We start from the raw sequence: 17,222 nt of genomic DNA on the forward strand, positions 1-17,222 counted from the left end.
GGCCTCCCCATCAGATGCCAAGAGTATCCTTCCTTCTAGCTGGGACTGCCAACATGGTATGCAAGAGGCAGGGACCCACAGCTGGCAGTGCAAGGGGACCCCCAGGGTGCTGCTCACTGGCAGGTGCATGAGCACCCCATGGGCAGAGCACAGCTACACAGCAAACCAGAGCAGCCACGGGGCCGTCAGGAGCAGCCAGCGACCCAGGGAATCAGTGTCCCAGAAGGCTTGGTGGGGAGCTTCTTACTGGGAATGAGCGGCAGCAGGTGGGATTAAAGTGTTTAAAAATTAGTTACAGAAAATAGGTAGAAATGTATTGGTTTGAACTACATGAATTGAGTAGCATATTCACAGTGACATTTGCAACATGCACTTTCTTCTATAATAACTGTGCAAAGAATTTTTAAATGCCTTTGTGTTACCTTAGTTGCTCTTCTAGGATGTCTAGATCCTTTCTGTAGCTGATACACTTTTCATTCAACTTCTCTTTTTCTTTTTCACAATTAATTAAACGTTTTCCCAATACCTCTTCTTCAGCTTTAGCCTTAAAAAGCAATTTTTTTTCATCACTGTACAGCAATAAACTAAGCTTCCATGGTCAAGAGCCTATTTTTAAAAGAATTATTATAAACACTATGCTCTTGCTGGTAAGTTAGTAGATAATACTATTGCTCACTATTGTGAAGAGTAGAGAGGCAAAGAAATTTTTCTGTCATTTAGGAAAAAGTAACTTTTTAGGGCATATTTATCGCTAACCCGGGCTCCGCGGCTTCTGTGCCAGAGCACGAGGTGCTGCGGTGTTCCAAGAGCGTCTCGTTAGCACAGCCGCTCGGCAGGATCAGCCACACACACACACACGCGCACACACAAACGCACGGACTGCTTCAGTAATACGGTCGATGGCAAAGAGACGGGAAGGGTCTCCACACTGAGTTCCATGAATAGAGGTTTATTGCATTCACACCGTGAAGGAGTCAAGAAGCGAAGACAAGAAACAATGGAGGGTCCAGGTTTAAGTACCAGAGCGGGCCGAGCACCAGGGACCAATGATCTGGGGGCACAGGGGCAGTACACAGTGTAAGAGATGGCCCAAAGATCCCTCATCTGCCTCACAATCATCGCTGAGGGCAGAGACTGAACACAGGAGTCCTGGCCCTGGCTGAGGTGGGATGCCTGCCAAGTGTTGCCGGCGGGTGTGCCCACTGGGAACTGGTACGCATTCCTGAGGAAAATTAGTGCAGGTAACAATGGACTGCGCTGTCCTTGCTGCCCTGGCGGGAAGGACTGCGCTGAAGCGGAAAGGAACGACCTGTCCTGCACACCGGTCTTGTGCGTCTGTCCTGTACCTGTTTTCCCAAAAAAACGGACCCCATATCAACGGCTGTAGATTTCCCCTCCTCTTGGCCAGTTGCCCCTCACTTCTGAAAAGGACTATAAAGGGACTTTCTGAAATAACCAAGTCCGAGATCTCCCCACAGAAAGAAGACGTATCTATTGGCGGAAGACCACGAGGACTTCGTCTCATCCGTTGGTAGCTATTGCCCCCCCTCTCTTTCTTCCTCTCTACTTTGTGTTTCTTTCTCTCTTTCTCTCTTCTATTGCATTACTGTGTTGTGGGCGCTTAATAAAGGTGCACTGTTTTGATTAAAACTGAAATCTCTTGTGTCCTTTTACACTCTGAGATCGATAAACGAGCCATCACAACTCCCGTTTGCATTAGCGGATCGTGACACACAGGCAGGACTGGGGAATGGGAGCCAATGGGGGAACTCTGGGGGAGCGGCGAGGGGCAAGGGCCAATGGGGGGAACCTGGAGTGGAAAACTTTCTGAGACATGAAACATATAAGGTAGCAAGGGGGTGGAGGGGCCATGGGTCAACCAGGGAAGCAGAACAATGCATCCTAGAAGAAGCCTTTCTGGTCACCCTAACCTGAGGAGGTTCTTTTGGTACCAGGAACTTGTCCCACCAGCAGACTCTCTTTGTCCCTTGTAACGTAGGCTCACCAGCCACCACAAATGGTGGTTGGGAACCCTGTTCCACAAGGAAAGAAGTCTAATAAAAAAGAATCCTCTGTAAGAGCTAACTGTATTTTCTCCTCCCACAAGGCAGTGAGGATTAACAATTTTGATCATTGGAACTTTGGGAGAAGACTTCCTTTTCATCTTAGCTCTTCTTCAGCACATGGCTTATTGAACAGCTTATACATATGGAAAAAAATAATTCTTTTAAAAGGATCTTGTGTTTTTAAAATGTAAAATTCCCAGCTGGCAAGCAGAAGACAGAAGAAACAGCAGCAGTATTAGGATACTCCAAAGATGCAGACTCCAAAGATCCAGACTGTGCAAAGACAGTGTAAAATTATATAATAATTTATCCCCATAAACAGTTGCTTACCCTGTCCCACCTCTTGACTCACTGATGAACTTGCTGCTATTAGCTGCCTGGCCTATTGGAGTGAATACAAGTGAAGAAAAAATTCTCACCTTTTCTAATTTTTCAGTTAGTTCTGCTTTATACTTTGTGAAAGCTCGTGTCAGCTCCTCCACATTTAACAAAGCTTCATTTCTCTGCTGTTGTGCTCTACCAAGCAAAAGATGCAAACCAATTTTAAAACCCACAAACTCCAGCCATTAATGTTACTATCTTCTCCAGTTACTAAAAACAACTACTACAGTAATTAATCCAGGTACTTCCTTTCTTCTTCCAACTTTCCAAGCCCCAGATATCACATGAGAATGTCTTCCAAGAAACAACCCAGACTCCCACCTGTTTGCCTCTATGACTCCGTGCCACTGCCTCTTCCCCTATCATTACTCATTACAGAAGAAGCTGCCAGAGTAACCTCAGGACAGCTCAGGTATGCAGTCTGTTCAGGACAGCCAACACAGGCACACAAGAATTGCTGCTGCTCCATAACATTTCTCTCTTCCACTAAGGGAGTTGTGGGGATAGGGCAGTGCCTCATCAAAGTACAGCCAACCCTCAGATCGGTGTCTCTCACCACCACTGCCCGTTTGAAGATGGCAAAAGTATTCAGAGAAAGGGATAAAAGCATTTCAGAACAAAAAAATAGCATTAGTCTAAAGCACTTCAGTTTACCTGGATAAAGAATAGTAGGTTGTTGGAATTAATGATTAAAAGTTAACCATAATAATTATTAATACTAACCATAACATCATATGTTGCCTGTAACACCTGGCAGAAGCTCAGCTTTTCTGAAGTACCAAAATATTTACATTTGCAACTAGTAACTAAGTACAGCTAGTTTCCCACACGCTCTGAATGAACAGCAATCATAAAGCAAAACATGCAACCAGCAGTGCAAGCCTTATAGTATTTCAGGTTTTCTTGCCATAAGAAGGTTAGAAGTAATTTCATGGGTAGAGGCACAAGTTAAACAGAGTTTGCATTTAAATGGTTCAAGAAATGCTTTCCCAAGCCATTAATTCAGTTAATTTTTGCCCCAGGTAATGCAGTTAAATTAATAGGGCAGGTAGGGATCCTTTTATTTATTCCACTCCTTTAAAATCACATTTTGGAGGTGATAGGAGTGTTCATAGCAACTTCCAAGAGTCAAATTCCCTAACCCTCCCAGTGGTGATGGAACCACTAGGCCAAAGGAGGCAATAGAAGAGGGAAATGGGGATTGAGATGGAATTACAGCACCCTTTTCAACAGTACCATATGGACAGGTAAGATTAATGATAACATAAAAATGTTCTCTTGATTGAGTTGTGCTTTTATCACTTTCCTCACACCAAGGAATATTGCTGAATACCAAGTACTGAGCATACACTGCAGGTTCTTGCAAGACAAAGACAAAAATAATTCAGGAAAAATATATTCTGGACACTAAAGCTTTCCACTGCAATACATCCATTCTGAAGAAAAAAAAATAACAGCTGATAAACTGGTTACTACTTTGTGCTATCAGCCTGCAACTACCAGCTAATTTCAAGATTTTAAATGTGCTTATTTAAGTAATCATTACCTTCCCACAGAATTTCCCCTTTTTTTAAAAATAACATCCTTAAAACAGAAAAGCAATTTGATTCCACAAAGAAACAACAGAAATAAACGCTTATGCTCTACTATTCTAGGCTTCATTTAATAAAATTAGTTAGTTACCTCTTTCCTTGCTTGCTTTGTTCAATTAACTCCATTTTCAGATTTTTATAGCCCTTTTGATATCTTTGCAACATGTGTTCTCTTTCCGTTGCTGTTTTCTGATTTTGATCTAGTCTATCTTCTGCATCTCTAGCAAATAAACAAAGCATAATAAAAGAATAAGAACGTTTTGTAAAGAAAATAGATTTCTGTTGTTCTTTTCTACACACGATGTTCAAGAAGTGCTAGACAAATATGCTGTAACTCTCAAAACTAGGTTAGGAACACTCATAGTCTCCAGACTCCCCAGGAATATGTCTGCAGTCTGGAGTGGTGTCTAAGACTTGTCAATAGGCACCAGGTGTCACAACTGCCAAGGATCCAGAGAGCTGTCTTTGTGTCATGAGCTCTGATCACAGAAGTCATATTTTCTCTGCCAAGAGGTGTGACTGGGAAAGAACACTAAAATATAAATTTAACGTAAGTATTTTTACTTTTTTTTGTGAAGACAGACTACTGAGATATTTATTGAATATTACATAACATGAGGTTGTATGGCAAGTTGACAACCAGGTATGTCTTCCTGACACCTCTGAACAGTGTTTACATCAGCTTTATTTGGCCATTTGCCTTGATTGATGTATTCCTGAAGAAAGAATCCTTTATATTACAAAGAATACGGTCATGTTTAGAAATAGCAAACAATCACTCTGTCCAGTTGCAAGGGCATATCCATATTCAGCACACATTATAAACTGGTTTCTTTTACCAGTCTTTATTATTTTTTCTCAGTTTCTTGAAGTACATTCAGCACAAGCTAAACCACCTCCCTCCTCCTATAAATGGCTCTGAAATTAAAGTTTAAGACCCAGATTACATGACCCACACAGTACCAGTAATTACGTCATCCCTAAAAAGAGATTGGACTAGCAGTGAGACAACAATAATGATTTTAAAGTACATTTATTACTTCAGAATTTTATCTTGAGCTGAAACTTCTGCTTCCAGATTTACAATCTGTTCCTTCAACTTCGGAATGCTGACTAAATGTGTACCTAAAGCGGCCTCAAGATACGAAATCTGAAATACAAACATATTTGGAGTTACATTAACATTTGCACATATACAGGTGAGAAACATAAGAACAATCTGCTTACTGAATGATAGTGCTCTTAACCTTACTGTAAATTATGTTTGTACATAAAGTCCCATTTTCTGCTCGTTTAACATTCCTTCCAGTTCCAGTGTGATATGCTGTCTAGCAAAATTATTTCTTTATAGGTTGATCTTGTCTCTTGCTTTGCCCCAAACGTTTATATTCAAATATTTCTTCTTTCAGTGCCAGGCAGTCAAACATTTTGTTTATCTATTTATTTGTACTGTTTTGGAGATAACGTTTCTCAAACCAAATGCACTAAGCATAGCTATATAATATTATATATAAACCAAATAAAAGAACATAGTTGTCCTGAAACAAGCCTGTACAGACAAGTGTACACTAAATCAGTAATGATTTATTAGATACAATATTCCCTTCTAACTCACCTTCACTTTTTTCAAAATAGCAATATTAATCCAACCTGAGGGATCAGCTATTTTCGCTTCCTAGACTACTGTGCCATTATTGTTCCCATTAATGTCTATGTAGCTCAGACACATGAATGTACAGTACTAAATACATTACTGAACTATTTTCTTTCATAGTGTATTTTTCATTTTGTGGCTTACTGTCTTTAGACTAAACTTTGGAACATAAACAGATGGAATTCATAATTAATATAGTTATTTTGCCCACGGAGAAATAGATTCCAAAGTATTCAGTCCAAGGTTAATACTGAATATTAAATATCTACTAAATATTAAATATTACACAGATTAAGATAAGACAAAACCCAACATATTCTGCTTGGAATTATAAACTCAAAAATCATGGTCACTGGGTGTCTTGGGGTTTGTGTTTCTCTTTGATGAATACACTAAAGATACGTACTTTTGCTTTTGACTGCATCAATTCAAAGTTCATTGTTTCCATTCTGTTCTTTAGGCAGTGGTTCTGAGAAGTCAAAGATGCATTTTGCTCATGAAGGGCATCCAACTTCTCCTGAAAATGTTCATTTTCTTCCACAGTTTTATCCAAAGTTGTGGATACTGAGTAAGACTAGACATAAAAATACATTTGAGTAAGACTAGACATAAAAATATGTCATAGAATCATAAATAGTTTGGGTTGAAAGGGGAATTTAAAGGTCATTTATTCCAACCACCTTGCAATGAGCAAGGACAACCTGAACTAGATCAACTTGCTCAGAGCCCTGTCCAACCTGACCTTGAATGTTTCTAGGGATGGAGGATCTACTACGGCTCTGGGCAACCTGTTCCTGTGCTGCACCACCCTCATAAGTAAAACACTTATTACATCTTGTTACAGCTAATCTAAATCAGTTTAAAATCATTACACCTTGTCCTACTGCAACAGGACCTGCCCCCATCTTTCTCACAAGCCTCAAGTACCGAAAGGTGGGAGCAGAAACTTAGCAGAAGAAATGTACTCAAATGATACTATGCTTAAGAGGACTCACTTGATATCATTGTCCGATGCTACAGTGTATCTACTCCAAGCCCGGCAGCCAAAAAATGTTCAAAAACATAGCAAAGAATAGAAAGCCAAAGTTATAAAAAGAAGTAATGAAAAGAAATATTTACTTTGGATTTTCTTTGAAAATCCTGGTGAGATGTTCTACCAGAATTCTTCTTACAGCTGGAAAAGCCTTGACAGTTGCAATTCAGCTGTACAAAGTCCTCCAGACGGGAGTCTATCACCTCATCGAAGCAGTGTCTGTAATGTTCACTTGTACTAGTGTTTGGAGGGAGAGCAAAAAGTTACTACTCCGTTTTTCTTTTTCAGGTTGCTCATAAAGATTAGTCAAACGAAAAGCACAAAAGGAGCTAATTGCAGTAATCTGTCACACAGAATAAGACAGATTCACACTACAGGAGACAGAAGGCTCTCATTCCCAGACACGCTCATACCTGGAAAGCTCTTTCTCTACAGTTTGTAGGTTTTTTTCAGTTCTCCTCAGCTGATTCTGTAACGACTGTACATTTGCGAGCAGGTCTTCGTCAGCACCACTTTTAGAGCAAGTCCACATACTACATTCCATTGGTAACATGCATAAGGCTAAAGCAATATTTAATATTAAAACACTGTTAAATGTGCATAAAGACTATTTGCAAAGATTAAAAAAAGGAAAGGAGAAAAAAAATACAATAAAGAGAATACTGAATTTCCAAATGTAGACGTACATTTCACACACTACTCTTTCCCATGTTCACTAGATAAAAATAACGAATTGTCTCTTTTGTGAGGAGTTCTATATGCATTCACGAAGTACAAAAAGCTTCATGACTTGCCATATATGAAAACCGGAAAAACTTGCTATACATTATTCGCCAAAAATCTGTCACGCAGCGCATCCCAGAGATCTGGCAGTCCCGTGCACCTGGCGGGGAGCCCGAGAAGCGAACGGCGCACACGCGAACGCGCAAAACTTGCCTCGCCGCCCGTGACCAGCGCAACGAGAGACGAAAGCGAACCGGGCCCGGGCGGACGGGCAGCACCAGCGCCAGGGGCCCGAGCTGGCGGAGAGCTGCGGCACGGGGCACTGGCGGCCGTCCCTCGGCTCCGAGCGGGTCGGTGCCGGTGGCGGAGCCGCCCCGCGCCCGCCACAGCAGCGCCCAACGCCGCTCGCACGGCGCTCGAACCGCGCGGGGCCCTCACGGCGCAGGCGCGGCCCCGCCACCGGCGCGCTGGGGGCGGGAGCAGCACGTGCCGCCGCGGTGCACTGTGGGCGGGCGGGGCGCGGCGGCGATTGGTGCGGCGGGGAGGGGGCGGGGCGATCCCGGCCCCGCCCCGCCCGGGGCGCCCCGCCCCTCGGTGCCTGCGCGCGCCGGGGCTCCGCGCTGCGAGGCGCTGCCGCGATGGGGCCGCGGCTGCTGCTGGTGCCGCTCGGGTGCCTCGCGCTGCTGCTGCCGCCGCCGCCCGGCGCCGCCGAGTTCAGCCCTTCCCTGGACAGCGACTTCACGTTCACGCTGCCCGCCGGCCGCAAGGAGTGCTTCTACCAGCCCATGCGCAAGGAGGCCTCGCTGGAGCTCGAGTACCAGGTCGGGCAGGGCGGGAGGGCGCGTCTCCCCGCGGGGTGTCCCGAGGGCAGCTGGGGTCCCGCATCCCGTCGTAACGGCGGCGCTGCCGTCTCCGGGCCGTCCCCTCGTCCCCCTGTACAGCGGCTCCACCAGGCCCTGATGCCGGCAGCTCGGTCCTGCCTTGCTGGGGCCGCAGCCTCGGCCCTGAGGGGCAGTGACTGCCGAGGGATGCGGTGCCCTGCCCCGAGCAGTGGCCGCGGGGCTCCACCGGCCTCACCCGGGCGCGGGCAGCCCAGCCCTGCCCGGGACTCTGCCGGCCTCGGCAGCGCCCGCAAAGCCACGCTGGAATTGTGCACTCTTAGAAGTTCTGCCTTCGGGAGTTAAAAATTAACTTACCTGCCTATTTAATTATTCCAATACGTTCTTTGGTGGTTTGGGGGGACTTCTTTGTTTCTGCTTTAGAAGAGCTCAAGTCGCCATCCTTTAAAAGGGCTGAATGTGGAAAGTTCACGGTTGTGACCTTGTGTTGTAGCTCTAAAGCGTTAAGGAACGTTGTGCTGATGCACAGAGCTCATACTTGCCTATCTTCGTGCTCTGATAGTAAACACCTTTCACCTCAATGATGAAAGTTTTACAGAAACAGCCGAATTTAAGAGACTATCATTAAGATTTTAATGTCCTTTTTGGAAGAGTCGAGTTTCCCAGAGATGTCTGGGATAGGTTTCGATCTCAGACTTTTTTTTTCCTCTTTAAAACAAAAACTTTTTCTACAGTAAAATAGGTACAGTGAGGGAAGCTGCACTGAATATTTTCCCACCCTACTACTACTGTGCCTCTAAGCTGGCCAGGATCTGTCTCTCTTTCCCTCCATCTGTTTTTCCCTTCTGTTTCTCAATGGAAAGATAAAGCTGAAATTCCTGATTATTTCTAATACTGTTACATGCAGAACTGAACAAGAATGAAAGACAGAGGTGTTGAAGCTTTGTTCAGAGCCCTGTCCAAGCCAAACAGAAGAAGTTTATTTTGCACAGAATAGGATTTTAGTTTGATCATAAGCTAAAGAAAGACATTATTTTAGAAAGGGCTAATGTGTATAACACTATACACATAACTTATTTCTACTCAGGCATACATTTTCTTAGCGCTACTGTTAACAGTAATGATTCATCTTTCTATTTCAATGTGTAGAAAAGGAGCTCTGTATATTATTGCAAATAGATTTATTTTGTACTTAATTATGTTAGTGGCTAAGGCATAGGAATATTTAACATAGGATGCAGGTCCCTCTCCAAAGAAATAAGGTAAACACTATGCAAATATAAAGGTTCTTTTCTGGGTGTTTAGACTGGAGCATACCCCTAAAGATATATCACTATATATGGTTTTTAATTTGATCAGCTGTTAGCTAGTAATTTTCCTTGTCCTTTATCCATTTTTTAAAAATTTTTGTAAGTCTTCAGTGTCAGTTTGAGCCAGTGTAAACTTTGCCCTCCATTTCAGCAGGAGCAGACTGCTGTACTGAAAAAGCTCACTGGAAAACAAGCAAACAAAAAATTCCCCTAGCATGGACTTAAGTAATGTCATAAAAATGATCCCTCTCCACCCCCTTATGCAGTTACTCCCTTCCCTATAAAGAATTTCTACAACACAGTAGGTGTGGTGATACAGCTGTAGCTGTGTTACACAGTTAAAGCAACACACCTTTTGTAATGCTGTAGACACTCCCTGAGAATTTAAGAAGCTAAATGCCTTCAATTCCTCCTACCTTTGGGAAAAGAGAATGCCCTGACAGAATTCAGACCTTAAATGTGCATCAAAAGGTGGGAAGGACTTGTGGTACAGCTTTGATTGGCCTAAGAGGTTTGGTCCTGTTTCCAACACTGTTAATTCACCCAACAAAGATGTCTTAGGGGTGACAGCACATAATGCTCAAGTATGTGTAACATGTATGTACAGAAAAGTGACTTGTTAAAACATTTCTGCCACTGAAATGGGAGTAGTGCAGGTACTTACCAGTCAATGACATCTGCCATAGAAGTGCTAGATTTAGACACCTGTTGTTGGTATTTTTACAGGTTGTTTAACCCTGCCTGTTGATAAAACTGTTGCATTCTTAAAAGTAATTAGGGAAAGGTTCAATAAAAGCCCAGCCTTGCAGGTTTAGATCACATTTAGTTTAAGATTCCGAAATTGCTAAAATGCTTTTAGGTCGAGCCGTGTTTTAATCTGTTTCCAGTTAACTTGGTGTTGGCTCATCCAGACAGATTATTCTTTCAGATTCCTTATTTGTCTGTTCCCTTACCTAAAAACGTTTGCCTTCCCTAAAAATGTTTCTGTCAGCAATGCAAACAGGAATTCCACTGGTCGGAGGTTGGTTATTTTTGTTTGTTTCACAGGTTCTGGATGGAGCAGGATTAGATGTTGATTTTCATCTGCTGTCCCCGAAAGGTGAAACTCTAGTTTTTGATGAAAGAAAATCAGATGGAGTTCATACGTAAGTTTAAAATCTTCAAACTCAGAAGTGTTACATAAAGAACTTTTCTGGTTTCTTTGGTAAATACAAATAAAATGAAGGTTGAGTACTTTTTATTCCTTAGTATTACAAAAGACTTTCTAATAGGACAGTTTGAGAACAACAATTTTCTTCTTATAGACACTGAATGCTTTTTACATGGATTGTACCATGAAGGGAAGGGTACTTTTGTTTTAATGATAGATGTTAATGTTCAATGGATAAAAATAATTATTATGCAGTTGAAAAAGGTCTCTATATCTAATATCAAAAGATCATTTCAGTCATACAAATAACAAGCTAAGAAGTCCCCCATTTTTCCAGTCCTTTTGTCAAAACATGCAATATTTGCTGCAATTTTACTATACAGTATAAGAATTCCACTTACTGTGTATTTTTTGGTAATAATTAACAATGATTCAAAATCCCTGAAAAGAAATGAAAGCAAGCTGCTGTCTTCATCATTTTGAGCCTTTAAGAGTCAGTGGGAGTGTTTTGTTGTGACTGTGTAATCTGTAATGTGTCTTTAGAGTTCTTATTTTTATACAAAGAGAAGATCTGGTTATTTCTAAGTGCATGATTGTCAGTCTTTAAGACAAAGATGTACAAAAACTGACTTTTTGAGAACCAGCACAGAAAGTGTAGTTAATCACATTTTGCTTAATTACACAGGGTGGAAACAGAAGATGGAGATTACATGTTCTGCTTTGACAACACATTCAGTACCATTTCTGAAAAGGTAATTTTCTTTGAATTGATTCTGGACAATATGGGAGAAGATGGACAAGATGAGGAAGACTGGAAGAAGTATGTTACGGGCACAGATCTCCTAGACATGAAATTGGAAGATATTCTGGTTAGTATTTTATCTTTAATTCTCTTCATTGTAAGAGCATTTGGAAAAAAACTCAGCATCATGTAGCCATTCTGCCTCTGTCTGGTGCATCATCCTGGAATGTATTCCAGTTTCATATATTGCTTTTACTAATACAGGAAGTCTAGCACCATGGATCTCTTGTTCACACAAAGAAACTTGAAGATCTTTTCAGAATAGGCCCTTCATCAGCAAGAAGAAACTGCCTAGCTCTCAGTCACTTGCTTTCCAATTCAGCTTCCTTCCTACTGCTAAAATGGGACATTCTTCCCTAGCAGCAATGAAATTAATACTTTGACCATTAAAGTATTACTTAGTCCCTATGATGTAGTTGGAATTACTGCATTTTATCAATGTTTAAAAATAAGGCACACTGTGTTAGTCTCTTTATCGCATCTTTGCAGAAGTATGGATTGCTGTTTCTGTCTTCAGTAAATTAGACAATACTCTATTAGGTTTTTTGCCCCCAAATTTTATTACACCTTTTCCAACTAATAAACAGAATGAGAGTTAATTTGCATAAACTACAGGTTCATCTTTGCAGACATTGTATAAGAGGTTATGTTTACTTAAACTGTATTCTGACCCTATTTGATGTAGGATTCAGACTGCTGAGTCAAAGCTTTTACTCTCTTTATGATCATTCAATATTGAGATTACTCTAGAAGCAAAAGATTGCTTGGTTCTCCAGTACCACTGTTCTTACTGCTTGGTAGGATGCAGTGAGCTATTGTTTGTTTGATCATAGCTACAGACAATAGGTATCTTAAAAAAAAAACAACCCAAAATCCCAACATCTGCACACACTGAATACATCATGTAGAAAATTACAGTGTATTATTTATTGCCATAAACACAATGCAGATTTTTAAATAACAAAATAATGTTTAAAATCTTTTATAGGTGTATGATACACATTTAAATAATAATAAAATCAAATACAGAATCTGAAAAGCTGACCAGACCTTGAAAAATGTCAATCAAGACACTTAAAGTGAAGTTAATATGTGGAGTTGTGAAGAAAATCCCTCTCACACTAACCACAAAAAATACTTGAATGGATTTGATAGACACTTGTTTACGTACTGGTATCTCTTCCAAAAGAAAAAGAAATGCAGAACTTGTCTTTGAGAGCCTTGAAAATCTTATGAAGTATGTAGTTTTTATAAAGTTAACATTACTATTTGATCCCATTGTTTACTTAGCCAAGTATTACTTTCCCTGCAAGCTCTATGAGGACTAGCATAAACACTTAGTAGTTTAATTCCTTAATGAAAACACCTTTCTGTTGAAAATAGGGAAGTGTGTCTTGTTTTTAAAGCTTTTCTGTCATGTTGATGTTCCTTATTCTGTAACAATGAACTTTATAGTCATAAAATTATTTGGCTCCCCAAAATAGCTATTTTGAAATACTTTTGTTAAATATGAAACAGAGAAAATGTTACTGCTGGGTTTAACTGTATGGTTTTGGTTTTTTTTTTAATTCTTAGCCTCCTCTTACTGCAAATGTTACTCTTCTCTCACTAGAAGTTACTTTAGGATCCATAATTACATCAAGAATGTAATTCAGCACTTCATGAGATCAGCTTTTATGTTGTTAGTATCTATTATGTGGTGGATGAAACTTCAAGAGATCATAGGGTCAGGTGTTTACTTAGTGCAGAATGAGGTGCGGATCTTGAGCTGCCGTCATCATGGCTGGAGTGTTCATGTACTTCCTTTGGTTCTAAGGGTAACACTTTATGTCCTTTGTAGGACCTCCGCTCATCCTATTCAAAATTTATGTCTAAACTCTGCTTTTGTATCAAGGTTGAAGCAGTAGTTTATGGCCACTACAGTAGAAACACCAGAAGCAGACAGGAATATAACATTATTGTACTTTTCTTCTGCTACAGCTACAGGCCTGATGGTAATTTGCATTAAAAAGCTCCTTAATTTTATTATGCGGCGGAAAAAACTTTACATTTGCTTGCTACTACATAATTTGGTTTGAGACTAGTTCTGCAGTATTCACTGCTTTTTATTTGTCCAGATAGGTTTGATTTCTCTCTTACCTCCCTACGTATAAAAAAGAAAAACCAAAATTACTAGAGAACACTAATGTTACATAAATTAAGTCTTTTCAGGTGACACACAATAAACAGGCTAGACAAATTAATGATAACTGATGAGGTGTACATTTTAAAATGAAATTAACTCTTCACTTGTTAAGCAATTAAATTACAGGTGGTAATACAGTGTTAATAATTTTGTATGTGCTGCAAGCTGTCCACTTAATTCAGGTGTTCTTTTTTTTTCTAAAAATACTCTTTTGTTACTTACCAGGAATCCATCAACAGTGTCAAAGCCAGATTAAGCAAAAGTGTCCAAATTCAGACCCTGCTCAGAGCATTTGAGGCTCGTGACCGAAACATACAAGAAAGCAACTTCGACAGAGTGAATTTCTGGTCCATGGTCAACTTGGGAGTAATGGTGGTGGTATCAGCCGTTCAGGTTTACATGTTGAAAAGTCTCTTTGAAGATAAGAGGAAAAGTAGAACTTAATATTCGTTAATGTTCATATTATGATCGTAACAATATAACAGGTATGGGGGAGGAGGGGAGCAATAAACTACGGTAAAGAAAATAAAGACCTTTCAGATTCTATTGAACAGACAGTAAAAATCAGGTTTTCAATTCACATTGGGCTTTTTGGATGTGATGGTGCTGGTCTTGTTTGTGTTTGGGGTTTTTGTTTTTTGTGGTGGTTTGTTTTTTTTTAAACACAATGATAATGCGTCCTCCCAAGCTCTCCCATTTTTCCAAATGCTACTATTTTTTTGTACTTGTAGGATTTGTTAATGATTGTTAATGCCTACCTTATGCATAGCACACTTGGTGCATATGCAAAGTAATGTTAATATAACTGTCATTTTTTTCATTTTCACATAAAAGTTTAAGTAGTAACTTAGACATTGGTTTAGTTGCTGTTAAATACTGAATGAATTTACATATGTGCCTAAGTTTACAGGATTGGTAGTTACTGTCATTTTTCTTCAAAGTTATATGTTTTTAAAAATCCTTTGTTTCTGTTCTTTGGCATCATGGAGAAACACTGGGCTAACTATGTAAGAACATGAGATCTCCTTTTATAACAGATGACTAATATCAGCACTTTTAAAAAAGCACCATCAATGTGAAATTGAGTCAGTCTTGAAAAACAATTGAAGAAAATAGGTACAATTCCAGTTCATAAATCTTTCTGTCCTGTAGTTGCATGATCCTATTTTCCTTTTTGGCTGTTACATGAGACAAGTGGCTACATGGTATACAAACAAATACAGACATACTTGGAAGTATGATGTGCAAATTCTTAGTTACTCTTACCTCATGTAATAGCTAATTTTTTTAAAAAGTAATTTCTCATGTTTTTTCCTTTTAATAAAGGCAGGGGTTGTCATGGTATACCAAAACAAACATTGATTGCTGTAGTCTCAAAATCCCTCTTATTTTCCACTTTATTACAATTATGACTAATGTAACAATCAGGTGACTTACACAGCCATGTAAAACCAAAGCTGTTCACCTAAGCTTTCCATTTTTGCTCACCTTCACAAGTCTTTCCGCTGTGTAAGTACACTCTCTTCATATAACCAGTGTTTCTGTACCTAGCTGCTCATATGACTAAGGCACAAATCACAGGAGCAGTAAGTACAGGCTTCAAGTTTTATGATCAACTGAATATGTAGTATCGCTTAAGTAAGGCAAAGCTAATATCAAATCAGAAATTTATAATATCTGGATGAGGTGGCTTTTAACAGTGTAATGAGGGTATAAAGTTTTTGCCAAAACCCCTGGTACATGAGAGTTAACTTTTTTTTAGTAGTTCAAAGTAATTTTTACAATGTGCCAAGTCATTGCAATTTCTTGTATAAATGTGTTAACTACATTTCATCCTAAGAGGTTTTTAAAAACTTTATTAAAAACACTTTTTAAAAAGTGTTTTAAAAAAGGTATATGTAGTAGTATTGTGCCTGTTGTGGGGTCATCTGTATGAATGGCAGAGTTGCAACTTTGAGACCTTGTGATTAAATACTGTTTTATGAATAAAAACAGGGTCAATAGGTGCATTGAAGAAATACGTTGTTCAAATGAAGCAGATGCTAGCAAGGGCTACAGAACATAGAAACAGCACTTCAGTTTCAACTTCAGACAAGAGGACCTAGCAATAATATTTCTAAATAGTTTTTATAAGCAAGAGTATTATTATTATTATTACAGAACTTGTTATAGAGGGCTCCAAAGGCTGTTGAGCTACTTCATCTTTCTGCAAAGCTGTGTCCAAAATAAGACTGTAACCCTTTAAGGTTTTGTGTATCTTACTTCCATATGATGCTTTCTATTCTAAACTGCCTGGAAGTAGAAAGCTTTGTTCTTACCCCAGAAGTATGTCTAGGAAAAAATAATTGTTTCAGCTAGAGTAGCAAATAATGTTTTCCTGCCATTTCCCTGTCTATCTCCCAGTAGCACTATACCACGTTGTTATCTTTGCTTGCATCACCCTCTGCAAAATGCTGAACCAGCTCTGGGAAGCTGTGACTAAGATATCTACCTCTGCTCTCCAAGCTACTAGATTTGTTACACCTTACAACTCCAACAGATAAGCTCTGCCAAGTTTTCCAAGGGCACCTTAAGGGATTGGGTTCCCGAGCTGCTCTGCTGTGCCTCTCTGACAGTAGTTATACATCAGGGGCAAACCATTTGGTGTCTCAGTTTAACCTGCTACTGACTGCAGCCTGCTCTGATCAAAGACACAGGACTGCTGCAGTTCGGTGTCTCCCATTACACATAGCAATCGCTGGTAGAAGGAAAATGCAACAACTGGCACCAGAGTTCATCTGGAAGAAATTATTGTTTTGCAACTAAGAGCTCTGACTATATTTTCTCATCATTCAAGGTCCACTAGAAAATGAAAGAGGGAATAACTAGAAAGGTTCATTGACTTTGGCAGCTGGAATATGTTTATGATAGGTGAAGGATTTGGCATTCAAACTTACAGTTAAATAACATTGTATTTGGATTTTGAAGAGTAGGTTGCTTTTGACTGTATAAAATTTACAAAGGAGAATATAAATTACATTTTCTTTCTTAATGGACTTTTTATTCAGAATTAAATGTTTTAAGACTTGCAGATGTTGAATAATTATGCAAAACTGAGATTTTCAATAAATCAAGTTTAAACCTGTGTTTGTGTTCTTCATTTTATAATGAAGAATTCTCTACCACTGAATGCTGCAAAAGATCAAGGATGCTAAGCTAACAAGAATTTTGGTTTTAGTAATGCAGCTTTTTCATTTCTTCTTCATGCAGTATTCAAATTCTGTTCTTATTCACTGTAACCCAAAATCAACTTTATCAGTGCAAATAATTTAAGATTTACACAGGCATCAGATCACCAGCTTCTGGTCTTTTTAAGAGAAAATATTTAACTGTCTATTTCAGCAGCAAATATCAACAGGAAATTGTATCACAGTATCAAGCTCACAATTAAGAATCTCATAATATAAATTACTCCTGGTTATTCACATGTAATAGTTTTGCATTATTC

At 39.7% G+C, this 17,222-nt stretch overlaps 2 protein-coding genes across 7 annotated transcripts in view; one reads left to right on the forward strand and one right to left on the reverse strand.

Moving 5' to 3' along the window:
- Window positions 1-7,895, reverse strand: part of CCDC18 (coiled-coil domain containing 18) — a 27,863-nt gene extending 19,968 nt beyond the window's left edge. For 5 of the 6 annotated variants that reach the window (XM_069022742.1, XM_069022741.1, XM_069022740.1 and 2 more), the window contains exons 1-8: window positions 7,663-7,895; window positions 7,140-7,287; window positions 6,813-6,963; window positions 6,100-6,267; window positions 5,080-5,189; window positions 4,131-4,259; window positions 2,486-2,582; window positions 423-544 (exon numbers count right to left, since the gene is read on the reverse strand). In XM_069022742.1, coding sequence (XP_068878843.1) covers window positions 423-544; window positions 2,486-2,582; window positions 4,131-4,259; window positions 5,080-5,189; window positions 6,100-6,267; window positions 6,813-6,963; window positions 7,140-7,279 — 917 coding nt within the window. In that variant the 5' untranslated portion in view covers window positions 7,280-7,287; window positions 7,663-7,895. The other variant, XM_069022744.1, reaches the window with a different exon arrangement.
- A 142-nt stretch (window positions 7,896-8,037) lies between these two features.
- On the forward strand, window positions 8,038-16,859 carry TMED5 (transmembrane p24 trafficking protein 5). Its single transcript, XM_069022749.1, has 4 exons — window positions 8,038-8,270; window positions 10,646-10,743; window positions 11,434-11,617; window positions 13,961-16,859. The coding sequence occupies exons 1-4, from the start codon at window positions 8,088-8,090 to the stop codon at window positions 14,177-14,179; spliced, it is 684 nt and encodes a 227-aa protein (XP_068878850.1). The 5' UTR covers window positions 8,038-8,087; the 3' UTR covers window positions 14,180-16,859.
- The last annotated feature ends 363 nt before the right edge of the window (window positions 16,860-17,222 follow it).

The sequence above is a fragment of the Aphelocoma coerulescens genome, chromosome 8 (genome assembly GCF_041296385.1).
Source record: "Aphelocoma coerulescens isolate FSJ_1873_10779 chromosome 8, UR_Acoe_1.0, whole genome shotgun sequence".
NCBI lineage: Eukaryota > Metazoa > Chordata > Aves > Passeriformes > Corvidae > Aphelocoma > Aphelocoma coerulescens.